This window comes from Chenopodium quinoa, unplaced genomic scaffold (assembly GCF_001683475.1).
Source record: "Chenopodium quinoa cultivar QQ74 unplaced genomic scaffold, ASM168347v1, whole genome shotgun sequence".
Classification (NCBI taxonomy): domain Eukaryota; kingdom Viridiplantae; phylum Streptophyta; class Magnoliopsida; order Caryophyllales; family Amaranthaceae; genus Chenopodium; species Chenopodium quinoa.
In genome coordinates this window covers 2,498,612-2,519,695 of record NW_018743099.1, presented here as the reverse complement: position 1 = coordinate 2,519,695, position 21,084 = coordinate 2,498,612, and the positions used below count along the sequence as shown (strand labels likewise).

Sequence of the window (21,084 nt, the reverse complement as noted above, 5' to 3'; positions counted from 1 at the left end):
CTCTATTATAAGCAAACGTTTCCTCTATGTTCTCTCCACCTCTTTCCTCATCTACAACTCAACATTTCATTCTCTTCAACAATAACACACAAATCAAAATTCACTACCTCTAAGCTATTGATGAAGTACTTTTTACCAAATTCTGTAAAACAATTTGTAATTTTTCCATCCTATCTAAAAAATTTGTTCTGGCCTATAACAACTAAGATGGGAAAAGCTGAAATTTGTTTATCAACATCCGAGAGTAGTCAAACTAACATGATGCTCAGATATAAAAAGGTATGCTTTATTTAGAAGTTCCAAATACAAGAGTTTGTTATCAACAATGATCATCCATCTCATTCCCAACGCCATAGTGTACCCCTATTTTTATTTCACATTCGTTCTATTCTTTATGATTTCTGAAATATTATTATTAATATAGTTCGTTATAAAAAAAGACCACTGTAAGATCCACAAGTACCTCTTCCAAGGTCATTACTCTATTCCTTTCGTTTTTTTTTTCTTTTCCTATAATTTCGATGTAATTTTATATAATCTAGAATAACTGTGTAGGTACTTCGGCGCATACAACAAACGGGAGTACATAATGAATAAGTATAAATTAAAGCAACTAATATGGACGACATACGAAAATATGTAATTCAAAAACGGATCAACAGAAACATCGCTAAATTATGTAGCATGTAACACAATGCCTTCGCTTATGAATAGATACAATAGTACCAGGGTTTTGAAAACTAATTGAAGCGATGCTACAGTCAATAAAAGAACCAAAGGAGAAAACAAGTACCGACCCAAACCAAGAGTATCAATTGAGGCGCAAACCAAAAAATAAAACGCCGAAAGAAAAAGATAAGGGCATAAGAGAACTGGTGCAATACGCAATTCTACTCCTCCATCTTTGAAGAACAAAAAGATGGATTTGCAGATAAAAAAAACACACTTATGAGACCCTCTTCACTTTATATGTACAATGGTTGTACTCGACTTTATATGTAAAACAATACCGACAATCAAAACTTATATGTCGAAGTCAGAATTATAGTTGTGAAATTCTTTCGGCTTAGCTATGTAACCAACATAAATTTCAGCCAACAAATTAAGAAGTAGAAAAATTTAATGTGTAGTTATTTTGCGGAAAACCATAATTATAATGAATTAGTGGAAATGTTGATAGTTTTTCATAAATGTAAAATCCTTGGAAAAAAACCCGTATTTATTTTTAAAAATAAAGAGGAATTTATTAACAAGTGACACTTCAATCGACATAACAATATATAGAAAATCTAATACCCGGTTTTAAAACAATTTAAACCCTTTCATCATAATTACAATTACTTTCCATTATTACGTTTTTAAGTTTCCAATACTTATCTATTCGATAGATGTTTTGGTAACTGTAAAGTTTTTAAAACAAATTATTATGCTCTTCTTTTTCTCCTTCTTTCATTTATAATAACACATCCGTCAAGTACTCCATTTATAGAAACTACCCTTCTATATCGAAAACGTTAATCACTATCATCTTTTCATTTAAACCTCTTACAATTAAAATTCAAAGTATGAGTGACATCAGTTATCCCGTAGGAGAAACAGATTACATTAGTAGTTTACATGATACAATATTGTGTCATATACTTTCTTTTTTACCAACAAAGTCTGCTGTAAAGACCTGTGTATTGTCAAAAAGATGGAAGAAAGTGTGGAATCAAGTACCTGTACTTGATTTCATTGAGATACCAGAAAATTATCATCCATTGTGCAACGAGGCAAAAATTTCCTACAATAAATTTGTGAACAAGGTTTTAGCTGAGAACAATGCATTCTATTTGCAGCGTTTTTGTTATGAATTTTCCTGTGATGATGATTGTGATTACTACGAATCATGGTTGGATGCTGCCAAAAAACGTGAATATTATGAAATTGATTTGAATTTCACTTTAGGCGGAAGTCGAAGTTACAAATTTATAGAGATGATTTATGGAAAGGGAGTAAAGATGTTGAAACTAACGGTTGTGAAAGTGAATGATACTCCAGAGTATTTTCATCTACCATCCCTTGAAATTGTCCACTTTGTTAGAGTCGAGTTCAACGGTAGTGAATATATGAAGAGGTTTACATCAAATTGTCCAATTCTCAAAAAAATAATTATCAAGGAGTGCACTGGTTTCGACGAGATGTTTTTTGTAGAGTCCCTGACACTTAAATCATTAGAAATTTGTGATATCGTGAGCCAGGCTTGGGGCAGATCTCTGATTATTAGCATTAAAGCACCGATTCTTGAGTACCTTAGTATTGATGATGAAATAACATATTACATGGTTGATAGTTTAGCTTGGCTTACGGAGGCGAATCTAAATCTTAGGGAAAATTTCCCAGTTATGGTCAATGAATATGGAAGTGATTATGATATTTATCAAAATATCAATTATCTTATAAGCAAGGCCTCCAAAGTCAGATCTTCGAGACTCAAAACTTCTGGGGTAAGTATATATTTCTACAATATTTATATTTAACTTATGATGGAGACGTATTGACATAATATGTTACATTGTTTTGAATTAATAATATTCATCTAAATTCGACGTAGCTTTTTCTTAATGGGAGAGAACTATCGATTTTCGGAAACCTAACTCATTTGGCGGTGAAAGCCGAAACTTTCACCTACGAATTACTAAGAAAAACTCCCAAGTTGAAATCATTGATATTCGAGGAGGTAGGTACAAAGAATTATGTCGTTGTTTATTTTCATTTCGTAACCATAATTAAATTAATTTGAATCTAATTGTGTCAATATACTTGGTATTTATTTTATAGGTTGAGTGGATTGATACCTCTATAAATTGTGTAGCCGAAGAAGGTTGGCTATCGAATCTCAAGCATGTAACAATCTTCTTGGACAATGTATGTCAAGTACATCTTGTCTCGTGTGTATTAAAAGCTGCAACAAACTTGGAGAAACTGACTATTAATTTGTGTTGTCCAAAAACCTCAGAAAGCAGAATTCGACGAGAGCTTTCGACTATACTAATACCATCATCGTCCTTGAGAATTGAGGAGAAGACTATTACTTTGTGTTGTCCGAAAATCTCCGAAAGACGCACTCTACAGCTTCCGGTTATACTAACACCATCGCCGTTCTTGAGAATTACAATTGTTTTTACAAAGTAAATAATGGATCCTCAAACAAGCTCGAGAATGAATAAGATGTAAATTTAATCTTTTACCTTTTGTTTAGCAATTATTATATTAATATCTAAATGTATATACATTAAATATTACGCTTATTGTTCCTGCTTTTATTCAAAATACTTTCAATGTATATTTATTAAATATTACGGTCTTTGTTCCTGCTTTTGTTCCAAATGCTTTCACTGGTACTTATTATTCCATCCATCTCCGAAATAACAATCCTTCGTTCTTGATTTACCAGACATTAAAAAAAATCAACAATAACCTAATAAAAAATCATTAAAAATAGAAACTTACACTGAAATTTTTGTAAAAAAATAAAAATTAACAAAAGTATTTAATTACCACAGTTTCAACAGAATAAGCCGAAGTCATTAATAGTGACACAACTTCGGAAATATTATTACCATAACTTAACGACCCCATGTATCAAGATTGTTTAGTTAAAATATATTGTAGACAACTTATTTTAAAAAAACAAAAACATTATCACCCAATAACAAATTAATTTTATTCAGATATTAAATTAATCAACAGATTATCATAAAAAAGGACCACTGTGAGATCGGCAAGTACTGAAACATAAAATCTTATGCTTACGTAATGTAGTACTGTTTATCCAACAAAATGATCGACCGAAACATGTTTCTGATTTAATTCACCGACATACAACGTACTTATTCATTCTAAAGTCCTTTCATCTATTATTTCATAATCTACAATTTCATCTTCCATACATTTTATAAGAAAATAATTATTCATAACTTACTGGTCATTAGCAATCGAAATTATGGACCTTTTAATCAGCAGTCTTACCTACAAACTAACAACGTCATAGTAGCCGAACAAATGTCCTACAACGGCAACACTTGTTTTACAAAATTACTTTCAACATTGCACAAATCAATATCCAGGTTTATCAATTTACCTTCATCGTAATAAATGATAATCCTAAAGTATAAATATTATTAAGAATATGCTTTCTAAAATCTTCATCAACCTTCTCGGTAACTATTTCAAAATGTCCTAATATTACATTAGACCATATGTATATCGGTATCTGTTTATTCCACATAAGTTATAATGTCGAGATTAACTTCAAAGCCATCTACTACTATTTCAAATAACAACTTGGAAAAGGATTTGTAATCGACAACACGTTACCTTTGATAACACAAAATTGTTTCTTCTGAATCTCGGCGAATTACATTGAAAATACATTTCGTAAATACATTATTTCGGCAGTACAAAATAGCGTCACGTTAGCGTAAGCCTCAACTACAAATCCCATTTTTTAGCTTCATCAATAAACTTTGTTACAACGACAACTACCCGCGATAAGCTGACTACAATGGCGGAATTTGACCCAAGTTTCCTCGAGGTTTCGTTTTCTGTCCCCCATCGTAGGGAATTGAAGGATCCAAACTCTTAGAAATCTTCACTGCAGGCTCTTCCTCTTCCTTCGAGCTCTGTTTCCCTTTCTTCTTCCTCGCATCTAGAGAGAAAGAGGGTTTAGAGAGAGAAAGTTTTTGAAGAAGGTTGATTTTCTTGGTTAATTTTATGCAATATGTTGTTAAATAAGTATTATATAAAGTTGCATATATAATATCATCTTTTTTTTTATTAATGTTTGATTTTATATATAAGCTCAAATTACTGTATGTTTGTATTGACATGTGTGTCAAGTTTGACCTTATTAATTATTCTGAGACAAAGGCAATAAGAAATGGCGAGTGAAATGATGACAATGTTATGTAAATGTTATGCCAAATAATGGAAAGTGTTAACATTATTTAGAAACGGGGATAGTGTAACTTAAGTCCAATGTAAATGCTGATTATTGGAACTAGTTAAAGATTTAGGATATAATACCCACTTCCAAAAGTAAGTTTTAAATTTCATCCACATTATTTGTCCCTTAATTTCATGGCTGGCTCTCTCTGGACTAATTAAATAAGTCATGCAACTCGATCTGCGCATAATAACAATAATGTACTCTTAATATAAGGTTTTTTTTTTTTTTTTTTTTTTTTTTTTTTTTTTTTTTTTTTGAGGGGTACTCTTAATATAAGTTGGATCTAAATTAAAATATCAATACAAACTTGTACTCCTATTATACTAATTAATGGTTTCTCTTTAATAAAGTATTCATACCATGGCAGCGTATTATAATCTTCAGCAAGATGTATCATCAATGTCAAAGCATATTTGGACGAGGATTAGCACATGTCTTCCAAACTTATAAACTACATAATCTAATTATTTTAATTAACAAAATTAAGTTGACTTTAACATGAAAAGCTAAGGCATTAAATAGAGAAGATGTGAATGCGTTTTCCAACCAAGCCACAAATTAAACAAGGAAAAGTATACTTCGAAACAACCAGGTTAACTAGAAAGCAATTACTCGCGAATATGGTGTTTTTAAAACATCTCAAGCCAATTATCATAGGATTGATTTTAATCCTAATGACATCAGGTTTTTTTTTTTTTTAATTAGCAAGTTTGTGTTTAATTAATAATTCGTCCTTTAAATATTGCAACAATAATAATGTTTTTAAATTAAGATTTTTCACAAATGTTACATATTTTCTCTTCAAGGAAATCTAACATTTATTTTCACGCACCTTACTCACACATATTCCATAGATAATTCACGTCATTTTGTGGTGCTTTCCACCTTTTACCTGCTTTCTTAATTCTTGTGGATCCGCATTTTGCAATATATGGAGAACAAAAGAAGTATAAAATCAATGAATTCTAGGCTTATTGTTAATTGATTGGTGTTGTGATTTTGCAGATATGGTGTTAGGGCAGACATGCACCGCGAAAGGTAATCAATGCTATAGTGCACATGATTGTTGCGAAGGATTAGATTGTATCGGAAGATTGTGGCCCATTTCAATCTATGAGTATTATTTGTGTTGTAGTGGTCCCTGGTATTGGCATGATTGCGACCTATAGCCAATGAACCGGATGAACCTTGGCCAGCGCCGAGGCTAGGCAGGGTGCAGTGGGGCGGAGTTCTGAGTTCAAAAGGGTCAGATTCAGTCGTTTGAATAGGCGATCAGCTAACTCGCCCGCCAGTAATGTTATCTTTTAGGTGAATCTATCTTAAGATTTATCATGTTATGTTTCTGTTGTATTTTTTTTTTTTTTTTTTTTTTTTTTATCTATCGTCTTTTTCTATGTAATAAAAGATTGTTGTATTGTTATACAGTATTATACTCCGTTTGACCCTAATTTTTGCCTCATTGTCAATATTTAGGTTAAATGAGTAAACTTAACATAGGACTCTCCATCCATAACACTAATCATTCTAGTCGAAATGAAAGGTGGATAAGATTTGAACATGTGAACGATGACTTTCTTTTCAAGTTGATTCATACCATATTAGATGACCAATCAAACTAGGTATATATTTTGAATCGCAAGATTGATTTTTATACTCTATCGTAAACAAAGAAAAATAAATGTTAAATCTAATTAGTATAAGATCTCAAATCTTGATACCATTTAATAATTCAACCAAACTAATGCTTTTCCAATGTTAGCCGTCTCTAGATATAAAAATTGAGAAATTATACATGCAACATCAGTTAGATTTGGAAAATTAAGAAATTCTTTATCAATATACACAAAGAGAAAAAGTAAATGAAATTCAACTTCAATTAAGAAATTGGACTCATTTATATCAAGAAAGATTATGATACAACGTACAATCTTAACATGGAAACAAAGAGCAAGTGAAACCAATATATTTTAGAATCTGCAAGGAGCAAAATACTTCAGATTGGGTCATTTTAGATCAAGTAATGTTGTAATAATGCACCAATTTGACTCTTATTTCGGTTCAAATTTAGAATAGGTTCATGCTAGATTGTTCAGGATTGTTTTTTGACAGTTAATTCAAGCTCAACAAGCTCTTCATAGTCTATAACAGGCTTGTGCATGTCATATTCAAGGCGTTTAAGGATTTCATCTATGATGCATGTCTTCGCGTGATTCCAATTCATAGGCTACCCTCCGTAAGCTAGTCGATACAAGTCCTAACTTCTTAGGGTGCTAATATATAGTGACATTATTTAACAATTTAACTGACACATTTGTCAAAATACATTATTAATCTCAAACATCTTTAGTAATATATTAGTAAATAAAAATCGTAAAACGACTTTAATTGATACGTTGTAGGTATATAAATGCATTGAGAAGAGTCCAACATCTTGCATAAGAACGTATGTTTATTAGGATATATATTGGTAAAAGCACATGATCAAAACAAGTTTGTGAATATTACAAATGCAAAATGTTTTGCTGAAGAGTTTTAAAGGAAAAGTGTGAGGGCGTTAATGAGCCTAGGTAATTTGTGAACTATTATTCGAGCTCGCCTTGAAATTTTCATGAGCCAAAGCTCAGGTCAATAAATTCGTGGTGAACATGCTCACATATATACATTAGCGTAACATAGTTATTTATAGCGGATGAAGAATTTACAATATTCAAAATCAACTTGAGTTTAATGTTAATTAATTTTACGTAAACAAAGTCCGTGACTCAGTTCTATTTAAAATGAACGTGACACGATTCGAATTTGGATTCAATCTACTTAGGGTTTGTTTGTCCATATTATTTCATCATATTTTACTTGATTTCAGAAAAAATAAGTTTGGATAAAAAAAAGTTCAGAAATAATAATTTCAGATAAAATAAATTATGTTAAATTTAATTAAAATAAAATAATCCCAAACAAAAATTTTTTCAGAAAATTTAAATACAATAAGTTCATATTAAATTAAAAAATGAAATAGATTAAGATAAAACAAAATAAGTTTAGATATAAGAATTTCAAAAAAAATCAAATGAATCAAAAAGACCTTAATCCACTATCACCCCTAAAATAGAGGAAGTATAATTATTACTACGTGTGCAAAAATAGAGAAAGTATATTTTATTTACTCCGTAATTTTTTTTTAAAAAGTGTACCAGCTTGCATAAGTTGCATTGATGATGACTAATTACTCCGATCCATAATTTAAGTATTCAATTAGAATAATAATTGACTTAGATTAATTCGTTCAAAAAAAAAAAAAAAAAAAAAGATTAACATATTTATAACATACACGTGCAGGTCAATTCAATAATGTGTTTTTAATAATGAGATGGTAATGGATCGAAGATTCGGAGGTGGATATCCAACCCATTCATCACCGGACTAGTCTCCATCCAAATTCACCAATTCACCGTCCATCATCCAAGTTTTTGAAACTTTTTGAAAATTCAGAGATGGTAAATTTTTAACTGAGAGTGATTAACTATTGAAATAAGGTCTACCATCGACATTATCTATAATACTAATATAAACTTATATTTGGAAGTATATAGTAGACAAAACTTTTAAATTTTGCTACGTCCATTTTATTAGTGAAAATTATACTCAATTTTGATTGACTATTTTTTAGTGTTTTTTTTTTCGGTCAAACTTATTAAAGATGATTTTTCTTTTTAAAAGTTCATATTTTGATTTCAAATATTAATTAATCACTGTCAGAGCATTTGGTGAATTTTAGAAAATTTCGGTGACAACTCAATGTCTATAAAATGTCTTTCTAGCTCAAGTCTTACGTAGTTACAACTTAGAAGCACTGAATAAAATGTTTATTTTTTTTTTATCTTTTAATATTTTTTTTGATGCAATTTTTTAAAAATATATACCTAGCTTCTCTTTTCCTTCATTCTTTCTATTTTTATAATGTGTTTCTCGGTTTCAATTCCCTAAATATAGTAGGGAAAAGCTATTTGACATAAAAAAATTAACAATTTTACTTTGATAAATTGATTCATTGATAATAAAAGGTTATATGAAGTACTTTTTCCATTTCTTTAGTATTACAAGATTTACAACAAATAAGAGTACACAAGATGTTAGGTAGCTTAGTGCGTGTTAAAGAGGAATAAGGGGAAAGATAAAATTACGGATCAGAATACAAGGGATAGATTTTCTATCATACAAATATACGGAGCACAATAGGACTCTAAGAGTTCCAAATGACCAAATTATTCTAAATAATAAAAAATTTCTGACAAAGAAAATGAGAATCTTAATTAAAGTTTAAAATTTTTCCTTTAAGGTTAACGTACCATTCCAATATTTACTCCCAAATTTTTCACAATGAGCGACAAAATATTATTGAGGGCCTAAAACAACACATTAATTTAAAACAAGGCAACAATGTTTAGGAAATAAAGTTTGATGCTTTTTTTTCAGAACAAGTTTGATTCTCATTCATTGATCATTGGTTCCTGTACGTAGAGCAAGCTTAGCTTCTTATTAGATTTACAAGATATTCTCTGTGAATATTGGATTGACATAAACATATTAATGGAAATTAAGGCTTGAGAAATCCAATAAACAGCCTAAAAATAATGTAAAGCATACAAAGGAGGTTTGGATTCTTACACATTAATAGAATTATTAAGCATTCAAATGGTATTATTGAACCATCCACTAAGCTAGTACTGTATATTAATCCAATTAATTGCTCAACCATCCACTAAGCTAGTACTGAAATATAATTTTGTTTTTTTTTTTTTTAAAAAAAAATGATCAAAAAAGGGAGTAATAGTAGTTTTAGTCATATACAGTAGTAGTAGACATTGTACCATGAAACTTAGATACATATATTGCAAATAAGCAAGTATGCAAGGAGATGAACTCAACATCTTACACATAAAATGTTGGGCCCGAGTCCCCACCTTGACAGGTCGCACGCACACTCCACTTCACATTAGTAATATATTGTCCGCTTTGAGTTTAGGCCGCACGGATTTATTTTTGGGCACCTTCCCAAAAGGTCTCAAACTATTGGAGTGTGCTTCCACTTATAAAAAGCACTTTTCACTTTCCCTTCAAAAAAAAAAAAAGAGCTTTTTTCACTTCCTTAATCTTTCCATGTGGGACTTGGGATGAACAACCCCAACATAAAAGAACATTGACAATTTTATTGAATCCACAAATCCACAATACTCCATACTCAATATACTAGGAATAGTAATAGCATACGATCTAAGTTAATTCGTTTATGAATTATATAAATTAATGAATAGAATAAAAGTCAAACTATTACAATTTATTAAATAGAGAAAATATATTTATTCTATTATATATGATTTTTTAAATAATTGAACGAACTTTCATGAGGTGCATCGATGATGAATGCTACAATATGATCCGTAACTTCCGTTTCCAACTACAATATGATTTTTTAGATGAAGATTATTGAGTACTCATGCAATGCACATGTAATACTCAGTATCACCTTACAATGTTATTTTCATCGATCATATGAGTTGGGAGTCATGGGACTAGGAGAGTGGCAATGGAGTTATGGATTGGAGGTGGATTGAGCGTTCGTTCACCAACGGTTTATTTTTCTTTTGACTTGTTAATCACCTGAATTATTCTCCATTTACATCAAATCCATCTTATATTTACAAGTGATTAATGGGTGAAGTACGTAATGTGCATCTTCATCGTATTACTCCCTCTATTTTATTGTCATGTTGTTCTTGTTTTGACTTTTCTCGAATTTTAAGATTTACATTTGACTATCAATATCTTTAGTTATGATAAATTTACAATATCTTAGCTCATATGAGTATATGACTTTTTAAAAGTTCTTGCATGTGAGTTTGTGTTCAGCCCCGATTTTTTGATGATCTCTTTATCTAGGGTCGGACTTCTATGTTAGATTGACCTAGTCATCAGGTAGAGTAGCCCAATGAATCAATGATAATAGAGTACAATAAGGGCCAAGGTTAAAGGGCTCTTAATCGACAGGGTCCTTATAGAATCAAAATGTTTGTCAAATTTTTTAGCCAAAGAAAATACTACATAGATAATGTATTAAAAGTTACATGGATATATTCGTAATCATTTTATATACAAGTACTTAATTTTGGCTTTGTCCTATACAAGTATTATTTTTTATTAATAGTTTATTAAGTCGCCTATCATTCACAATCAGCATTGCCCCGACCCTTTTTTGACCTTATAAAAATATGGTCCTCTTTAACTTGACTTGACCCGACCTGCACGTACCCTGACCCAACCCACGTTAAACCATTATCCTACATGGGCTTTTGCTCGTCCCACAGTAAATATATCAACTTGTTGGTCTGATTAATCTCATTAATGTTTATTTTATATTTTCTCATAAGTTGCTTAAACAATAACAACTTGACTATACAAAGACATTATATAAATAGTGAAGATGTAAATACATTTCCAACCATGTAATTCAATCTATTTTCTAAGTAAGTATCTTCAAAAAAAAAAAAAAAAAGGCAGATTCAATTTGCTAGAGTTCAGTTGATAATAATCAAGAGAATGGCATCTCATTCGATCAAGTATTTGAAGCCAATTATCTTAGGATTACTACTAATCCTAATGGCATCAGGTTAGTTATATACTCGATCAAAGTATTAATCTCATAATAATCATGTAAAAATATAGCTAGTATAATGTTTATTAAGTAATTAGTGTTGGTTGTTATTTTGCAGATAGTATGGTATTAGGGGACTACTGCACCTTGAGAGGTTATGAATGCAACACTGATAGTGACTGTTGCAATGATTTAGTTTGTTCGTATAATATTTCGTTTGAGCCCCCGAATACGTTTTACTGTTGTTCCACTCATGTATGGGGTTTGTGGTACGATTGCAATCACTAGATCACCTTAGATCAGATCAGATCGAGCATAGGCATGTTTAACACTAGCTCGAGGCAAAGGATTGAGGTGAGGTTGTTTGATTAGTTCGGCGATCTTGCTAGCATCTCCAGGCCATTTGAATTTATGTTATAAGTGAATTTTAAGTTTCTTCCATGTTGTGCTTTTGTACTTTCTTATGATCATATTGTTGTATTATTGCTATTTGCGTATGTTACTCTTATATGAGTACGTACGTATGCCGTTACTTTTGTCATGGAATGTTGTTTGGAATAATATTGGAGGTGATTCCTTGAAACTTATGTGTTTCTAGTCATTTATTCATGGTGAGCGCCGACCCGCCGCCCTATGGGGTATTTACCTGAGTGCACAATGTTCACTTTCAACCGGAAAAATCGAACATCTCACTTATGAAAATTAAGTGAAGTTATTTCATCGAATTATAATAAAGAAATGAAAAAACTGAAACTATTAGTCCCAACTATGGACATTTTTCTTTGAAAGGCCTCAACTATATATCGATGTACTCATATCGGTCCCAAGTATAAGTGGTCCTTCTTAAAACAGTCCCTTCCTCATTATGATCGGGTAAATCGTTTAAATTGCCACCTGTTGAATTTTAGTGGTCCATTTTACTGGAACTTATTGTTAGAAGGTGAAGAAATAGAGCCTAAAGGGAGGGGGTAGTTGTTCAGAGTGGTAGAGGATTATTTTTTAAAAAAACTACGCCTAATGAACACAAAACACATGGCACTATTAAGTATTAACCTGTCAAACCGATTAAAAAAATGTTAAGGATAGTTTTGGGAAGGACCTCCAAAAAGTTTGGACCACCCTAATTAATTAATAGGTAAAACCTTTTAAATATAAAAGACCGATCATGATTGAGACTATGGGCATCAATTTCTTCTAAAAAAAATGAATCAAAAGATCCAAAACCTTATATTGTTTAACATATTTATCAAAACACCACCAATGCTCTCTCATTCGATCACTTTTTCACGTTCTCTCATACTTTAATCACCTTTTATCTTACACTCACACATCCATGCTATAATATACCTAAAAATATATGTGCAAATAGTAAATGTAAGATCAAATACAGTAGACAAAGGCGCCATTAAAAACTTACTTCGTATAAGACTTCAACATTAAAAATAATTCAGGCATATAGTGCCCACGCACTTGCAATTATGATCATTAAGTACTCCCGTATTTTTTAAGTAGAACAAGAATTGACCAAGATTAAAATGTATGAGGATTAGGAACACAGTACAATCGAAACTTCATATAATTTGAGGCTAAACAATTTTAAATTCTAATATATAATTGAGATTTATAATGGCAACGTACTTAAGTATCTGAATCCAATTATCATTTGATTACTGCTAATCGTAGTGACAATTGGTAACTATTAATCTCGCCCAGTTAGATAAATATACGTTTTATGGCTGATTAATTGATTATTCTTAGAAATTTCATTGTATTAAATTAGTGCTGTAATTTTGCAGAGTTGGCATTAGGGCAGGGGTGCTACTTAAGTGAAAATGTTCTCTGAATTTATGCATATTTATGCAATGACATAATTAATTAAAACTTGTCAAATACAAACTGCAAATTAAAACTACCCTTTTACCAGTTACAACCTTTTAAAATTTAATCTTGCGAATTTATACTTACTATATACTAAAGTAATCACCAGAGTTATCCGTAAAGTACACGTATCGGATTCACGACAATAATTTTTCCGCCAAAAACTTTTTTATTTTTCCTTTTTTTCTTTAAAAGAAAGTTAAGGAATAAAAACGTACAAAAACTTATAAAAAAGTATATATCTAACAAGAGAGTTTTAAAGGTAGACACTAAATAAATTCAAATTAAAAAAAAAAAAAATATATATATATATATATATATTTAAACTAACTTCATTTTACTTGACTTTTGTTATTTACAATATCTTACTATTATGAATACACGGGGCAAAAACTAGTTACATACTAATATAATAAAAAGACACCCAAATCTAAAACGAAAATCCAATCTTCGGCCGCTTTTTCAAAATGCGTGCCAAAATATTTTTCAAAATGCGTGCCAAAATGCTTGATTTCTAGTAATACGAAACACATACGTGCGTTTCCTCAAAAAAAAAATTAATAAATAAATAAAAAAATAAAAATAAATAAAAATACGTGCGTTGTTTAAGTGTCCAAAGTGGGGTGTCAATGTACTCCCCATATCAAAAAGAGTAATTACTTCTAAGTAACAAGCTAAGAATAGCTCAAAATATACTTGGCATCAATCTAAGACTAAACTAGACCCATCAGAAACCTGGAGAATTCTCTTATGACGTCCATTGCATCTTGATTGAACAAGTTGTTGAGACTTTTGGTAGCTTTTGTAATTCCCTTTCGAGCAATATCCTTTCGGCTAGCGTCAAAGAACTCGAATAGATTATAACCAATTCCTCCAAAACTAATGCGTATCTCAGAATATATTTAACCATCACGATTCTTTTGAGGTGCGACTCCAAACAAGATGGGATCGTTTCATTAGTATTCCAATAATCAAGGTCTTGCATAACTTCGACATTATTCCATAAAATGTTCAATTCCTGAAAAGATCGAAACTAAGGATTAAAGACGACATAGATCGATTTAAGAGTGGATGAACATATATAAAAAGCGCGCTAACCTGAAAGAAAATTGTTTCTAGAACAGGTGAAGAATGAAGCATCTCGAACACTACTTCATGATAGGATTGACTCAAGGCACATAAGCGTTAAATAATGTAAATTACAAAACATAGGCAGCTTATTATGCTTTAATCCACATTTTTCGAGACTCTAGCACCAGAGAAAGTAGTACAATAAATAGTTTCATTATTAGAGAAATTTTTGTATAATTGAAACAGAGAATAATTAAATGATTTAACAAACAAACCTCCATGTACCTTCCGCCGAGATATAAGTATTGAACATTGCACAATGATTTGAACAACCTTACTTCTGTCAAGGGCATATCTAACTGAGCTTCGACGAGTGAATTCAGATCTCCAAACGAGTATTGCGATTTCAAATCAAGAGAATAGTCGAGATACTTCAAATTAGGAGCATCAAGAATTAACTTATTTCCCTGATTTTCATGTTTATTGATGGTTATAAGTGTTATAACCAAACTAGTAAGAAAAGGTGCAGAAATAACAACAGTGGGTGTAAAACATTCCCTGAATCATGTCAAAGATAGGCATTCGAGTAATGGACACCTCGAAACTAGTCTCATCAAGGAAAGAAGGTAAACACAGGCGTAGCACTTTCAAGTTTGGCAAACTAAAAGACGAGGGAAGTTCAAGACTAAGATTCACATCTAGTGTTAACATCTCCCATGTTTTGCACTCGAAGAGGGCTAATGGTAGCTTATCGACTTTCCTCACAAAAGCAAGCCTATCGACTTTCCTTACATAAGCAACAAAGTCAAGTTCCTTGACTCCGCGGCTTAAAGCAAAGGACATCCAAAAATTAGAACGCCTAGATTCCACAGGTTCGTAAATTTGAACAAAATTAGTCCAAATCTTTCCGATTTTAAGTCTAAACATAGTTATGCTATTAGATCTGCATGCACGCAACGCATTGTCAACAAATCTCGTTCTGTTCAATTTAATCAAATATTTGTAAAGCACTTTAATTTATATGTGCACGTGATACTTGCCAAACAAAAATTAATTATTTTTATTTATTTACGGAGTATTATTTATTTTATTTTTGTGAAAATGACTCACCAAAGGAGTAAAAATAATAGGTAACAAAAAAGAAGTATCAATTCAGTCATGTGCGTGGTTTGTCAACAAATAAAATTTTAATATTTCCCCCATTTTTATTTAGTTGACACGTGCTATTTAGGCACACCGCACACATATTAAGGAGAAGAGAGAGAATGATAAAGCAAGTATGGTACACTAAAAAGCAAGGTATAAAACTTACTTAAAAAGAAAAAGTGTCAACTAAAACTAAACTTCCTAAAAAAAATAATGTGTCAACTAAAAGAATGGAGGTACGTAATTGTTAAGGATTATGTTCGGAATTAACATGTTTTAAAAGGGTTAATAAAGGAATAATACGTAGTATTTAATAACATTAATTTTAAGTTCAGTTAAATATTTTCAATTTAGTAAAAATAAAATAAGTTTAACAAATATTATTTTATTCATTAAATATTAGTGACTTTAAATAACAAATATAACAAAAAAAATTAATATAAAAATAAGTTTAAATCAATAAAAATAATTTTAAAAAATTAATTTTACTAACAATAATTTTAGTTTAACATTTAAAATTTAAATTTTGCAAAAATAAGGTGAAGAGAACTAGATCTTAAATAGGGTCATGGATATATACGTATATTTGGTAGGGAAGGAGAAAAAAATAATATTGACCAGAGGGGTGGGTATTTGGGTTTGATAGTGTGTCTTCTCTCTTCTATACCCGCCTTGCCTCATTGGCATTCGCTCCGATTAGAAAATCTTCTGCTATTAAAATAGTATGATATTCATATTTGTATTTTATAAAAAATATTGGATTATGTAAATATAAGAAGAAAAAAAATTCGAAGATATTTATTTGTTATGTTCTATAATCAAGATTTTGTAGACTTTAGGTTCCAACTTGGTTATGTGTGGTGAATCTTGGGGCGGATAAAACGGGTATTAGATGGGTGTGACTATCCAATAATTTGAGGGTGTGACGTGAATGATCTAGTTATGTGCCTGTTAGGCCGTCAAGAGAAATGAATTGTGTTTGTCACCGGTGGTGGAGTGAAAAATAAGTGGGGATGAGGATAGCCGGATAGAGATGGAGTGATCAACATTTGTATTTGACCAGTCATTGATGTCCCAGCTAATATGATCTTTTAAACACTAATGCTTTGTTTGGATAGCAAATAAGGAAGGGAAAAATGAGGAAGGGAAGGGAAAAGAAAGGGAGGGGGAGGTAACTAGGTAAGCTCCATTTTCCCTCCAAATCTCTTCAAATTTGGAGGGATTATGCTTAGGGGTGTCCGTTTGGTTTTCGGTTTGGATTTAGTCCAAATCCGATCCAATCCGAAATATAATTCAATTTTCAATTTTCCAATCCGATCCAATCCGAATTTCTCTCCCAATCCAATTCGAATTAAAATTCGGTTATTTGGATCCGATCCGAAAATCCGAATTATAATACATTATTTTTTAGCGTCTAATACAATTATAAAAATAAAGCTTTAATATAAATTCAAGTCTTCAAAATCATGATTAAAATAAATAGTTCAACATCAAGTCATTAATTAATTAATACAAAGTCTCTCTAATTTATTTTATATAGTATTAAGTATTTGAGCTAAACTTCAAAAAATAAAGAAATCCGTATTTATACAAGCTTTATTTTACAATTCGGTTTTCGGTTTGGAGTGGATCCAATTAGGATCGATCCAATCCAATCCGAATATCCGAATTTTCAAAAAATCTCAATCCGATCAGATCCGATTTAAAGTTCGGATCCGATCCAAATTGATAATTCGGTTTGGATTGGATTGGATTTCGGTTTTAATCTGAATTGTGGACACCCCTAATTATGCTTATTAAAGAGAAAGATAAAATGGATCTAGAAATTGTTATATACACTCGGGTGCATAGTGCACACAAGATTGTTAGCTCATTTCGATGATTATTGCTCATTTTATCATCAAATGAGCAAACAAATACTCTAGTACCGCGTGATGAAGGTGAGAATATACTTTAAAATAAAATTAATGATTTTGCAATCCCTTTTCTTACCAACAACTCTTCTACCTAAGGCTGGAGAAAATGATAAGTACTCAATTCTGCTTTACTATCTTTGACTCAGTTGCTTGAAGTACTTATATTACATGATTTTTGCATAATTTGATTGTTGATAAGACGACATGACCTACATGTCATGTGTGAACCTGTTCTGGTTTCATGTATATAAAAACATGCTAATTTGTTCTAATTAATAATAGGCTTGAATTCTCTAACTCCTTTTTTTTTCCCTTTTGATTTCTTGTTAATATGATTACTTGTGCTAATAACAATTCTTGATTTCCCTCTACATAGTTATGCTCATCCTAAGCCGGAATAGTTGATCATGCTCAATTTTTTCCTCATCGTCAATTAACTTTCTTGATTATGCTAATTTTAGAATATTTTTGGATTTCACAATTTAATGGTAGGTGTATATATGTATTAGCAAAAACAAAGTACTAGCATCCAAGTATTCCATTGTACGGTTTTTTAAAATGCTGCTCGTATTATTTTCTGAATTTCGTTATAGGAAGAGGGTGGTGTCATTTATTATTTGAGTTGGAATTACTTTATGTGAGTACTACCAAAAACAAACTCTACTTGATTGCATGCATTGTGCAGCAAACATATGGGGAGATGCTAATAGAAGCAATAATATAGAAAATCTCTAAGCCCATATCACAAGGAGAGTAGGTAGCCCAGACTCTAAGGATGTTAGGGGCACAAATTTGATGGTAATGATGGCAAATCAGGTTGTTTTAAATACTGGAAAGATTAGAGCCCTAATACTAGAAGATACCACAGGTTGCAACCTATTTGTCTTAGTTTGATCATTTCTCATAAGTTGGAGACTTAATTTTTATATCATATATCCAATGCTTGGGGAACTCTTGATCAAAGGCCTACCAAGTGAAGATATAGTAGATTTATGTAAATAATCTCCAACCTGACTACCTACATTTCTCTTCAACTTGAGACTTCTGTTTTTTAAACCTTTACTTTCGACACATTATTTGTTCAAGAAGCTCGGGAAGTCCCGAATATGCTAAAGATGAAAGTCCTATTAATGAAGAAACCACAAGTTTGTTAAAAGCTCCTACCTTTCTATCTACATTTCTCTTTATTGAACTAAATTGGAGACTTAAATTAATACGTAGTCATTATACTAAATATATTTTTATCTTCTAGAAATTAATTTTTAATATTTTCGAAATTCTGGAAATAAAAAATATATAAAATAATTAAAAAAATTGATTTTTAATTAGAATTACTATTAAAAATAAATCAAAAAAAAATAATCTCAACCGTCCATTTTAAAAAATTATGGTAGTTAAAAATCATAAGATTACATTAGAATTTTCATAAATTTCCATGTATACATTCATTAATATTTTGACTTTTAATGTCAATACACAATTGAATTGATAGGCAATTAAAATTTGTCATTTATAACCTGAAAAACTACCCCTTTTGCGATTGACAAACTTTAAGGCTTTTTTTTTTTTTTTTTTAATTTTGCAAATTACAACCTAATAAAAAAAAAATACTCTAAATCCAATTTCAGACCGCTTGAAAAATGCATGCCAATATAAAACACATACGTATGTTGTTCAAGTGGCCAAAGTATGGTGTCATCCCATATCATCTAATACATGCTCAAAAATCCCCGTCACCAATCTGAGACAAAAATTATTGTACTTTGATTGAACAACTTGTTGAGCCTTTTGGTAGATTTTGTAATTCCCTTTCAAGTAATATCGTTTCGGCTAGTGTCAGCAGCGAGTTCGGATGCATTATAACAACCAATTCCTCCAAAACTAATGCGAATCTCAGAAAATATTTAACCAGTGCTTGCTCCAAATTAGTCCACGGATTGTACTGCATTATCACAATTCTTTTGAGGTGCGACTCCAAACAAGATGGGATCTTTTCAACTTTATTCCAATTATCAACTTCTTCTAAAACTTCGGCATTCCAAATTTCGTTCAATTCCTGAAAAGGTCATATCAGTGTAAGGATTAAAGACATAGACAATCGATTTAAGAGTGGATGAACATGTATTAAAAAAAACGCGCTAACCTGAAAGAAAATTGTTTCTAGAACAGGTGAAGCATGAAGCATCTCCAACACTACTTCTTGATAGGATTGACTCAAGGCAAATTTAAGCTCTAAATTACAAAATATAGGCAGCTTATTATGCTTTAATCCACATTTTTTGAGACTCTAGCACCAGAGAAAGTAGTACAATAATTAGTTTGATAATTAGAGAAATTTGTATATAATTGTAACAGAATAATTAAATGATTTAACAAACAAACCTCCATGCACCTTGTGCCGAGATACAAGTATTGAACATTAGACAATGATCTGAACTGCCTTACTTCTGTCAAGGGCATATTTAACTGAGCTTCGACGAGTGAATTCAGATCTCCAATCGATTCTATAGAATAGTCTAGATACCTCAAATTAGGAGCATCAAGAATTAACTTATTTCTCTGACTTTGATGTTAATTAAGAGTTATAAGTCTTATAACTAAACTACTAAGAAAAGGTGCAGAAATAACATCATTGATAGGTTCAAAACATTCCCTGCTTCCTGCCAAATCTAGGCATTCGAGTAATGGACTCCTCGAAACTAGCCTAGTTATAAAATCTTCATCACGGAAAAAAGCTATATGCAGGCGTAACACTTTCAAGTTTGGCAAACTAAAAGACGAGGGAAGTTCAAGAGTTTGATTCACATCTAGAGTTAACACCTCTAATGTTTGACACTCGAAAAGGGCTAATGGTAGCTTATCGGCATTCCTCACACGAGCAACAACTTCGAGTTGCTTGACTCCGCGGCTTAAAGGGAAGGACAACCAAAAATTAAAACAAGCCCAATATTGAGTCTAAGCATAGTTATTCTTTTAGATCTGCAAGAACGCAACGCGTTTTCAACAAACATCTTATACTGTTTAAGTGTAGCCCTACAAGAATGATCAAACTCGAGCCGGGTAATCAAAGCAAAGACATGGCGCCATCTCCTTGATAATACACAGGTAGTAGCCGCCTCGTTTACGGAAAGGCGAGAAACTATTTCGCTTAATAATTCATCTGGTAAACTGCTTATCCTATCGATTTTGGCCATTGTTTGCACATGTCCAAGGTCTAAATTATTATGATGCCTGCAATTCAACAAGGAAATTAAATCATGGATACTCAATTAGCATAATTATAATCTTAAATAAAAAACACTAAAAAAAAAACACTTATTTCATATATAATTAAGAAATAATTGACGCTTACATACTTCTTCTTTTTTTTTTTTTTTTTTGGTTATGAAATTGTGGAAGATTTGGAGGAGTATAGATGTCTTTGATCGATGAAG

General features: G+C 31.2%; 2 protein-coding genes across 2 annotated transcripts; one reads left to right on the top strand and one right to left on the bottom strand.

Annotated features, from left to right (window-relative positions):
• Positions 1-1,565: 1,565 nt before the first annotated feature.
• Positions 1,566-3,174, top strand: LOC110731921 (F-box/LRR-repeat protein 13-like). The gene is made up of 3 exons (XM_021911839.1): positions 1,566-2,486; positions 2,594-2,719; positions 2,821-3,174. Exons 1-3 carry the CDS (start codon positions 1,566-1,568, stop codon positions 3,172-3,174), a joined length of 1,401 nt encoding a protein of 466 aa, XP_021767531.1.
• Positions 3,175-12,962: 9,788 nt separating this feature from the next.
• Positions 12,963-20,844, bottom strand: LOC110731920 (putative F-box/FBD/LRR-repeat protein At4g13965). The gene is made up of 7 exons (XM_021911838.1): positions 20,660-20,844; positions 20,257-20,558; positions 20,033-20,154; positions 19,794-19,937; positions 19,560-19,706; positions 14,864-15,055; positions 12,963-12,986 (listed from the first exon to the last, which is right to left on the bottom strand). Exons 1-7 carry the CDS (start codon positions 20,842-20,844, stop codon positions 12,963-12,965), a joined length of 1,116 nt encoding a protein of 371 aa, XP_021767530.1.
• Positions 20,845-21,084: the final 240 nt, after the last annotated feature.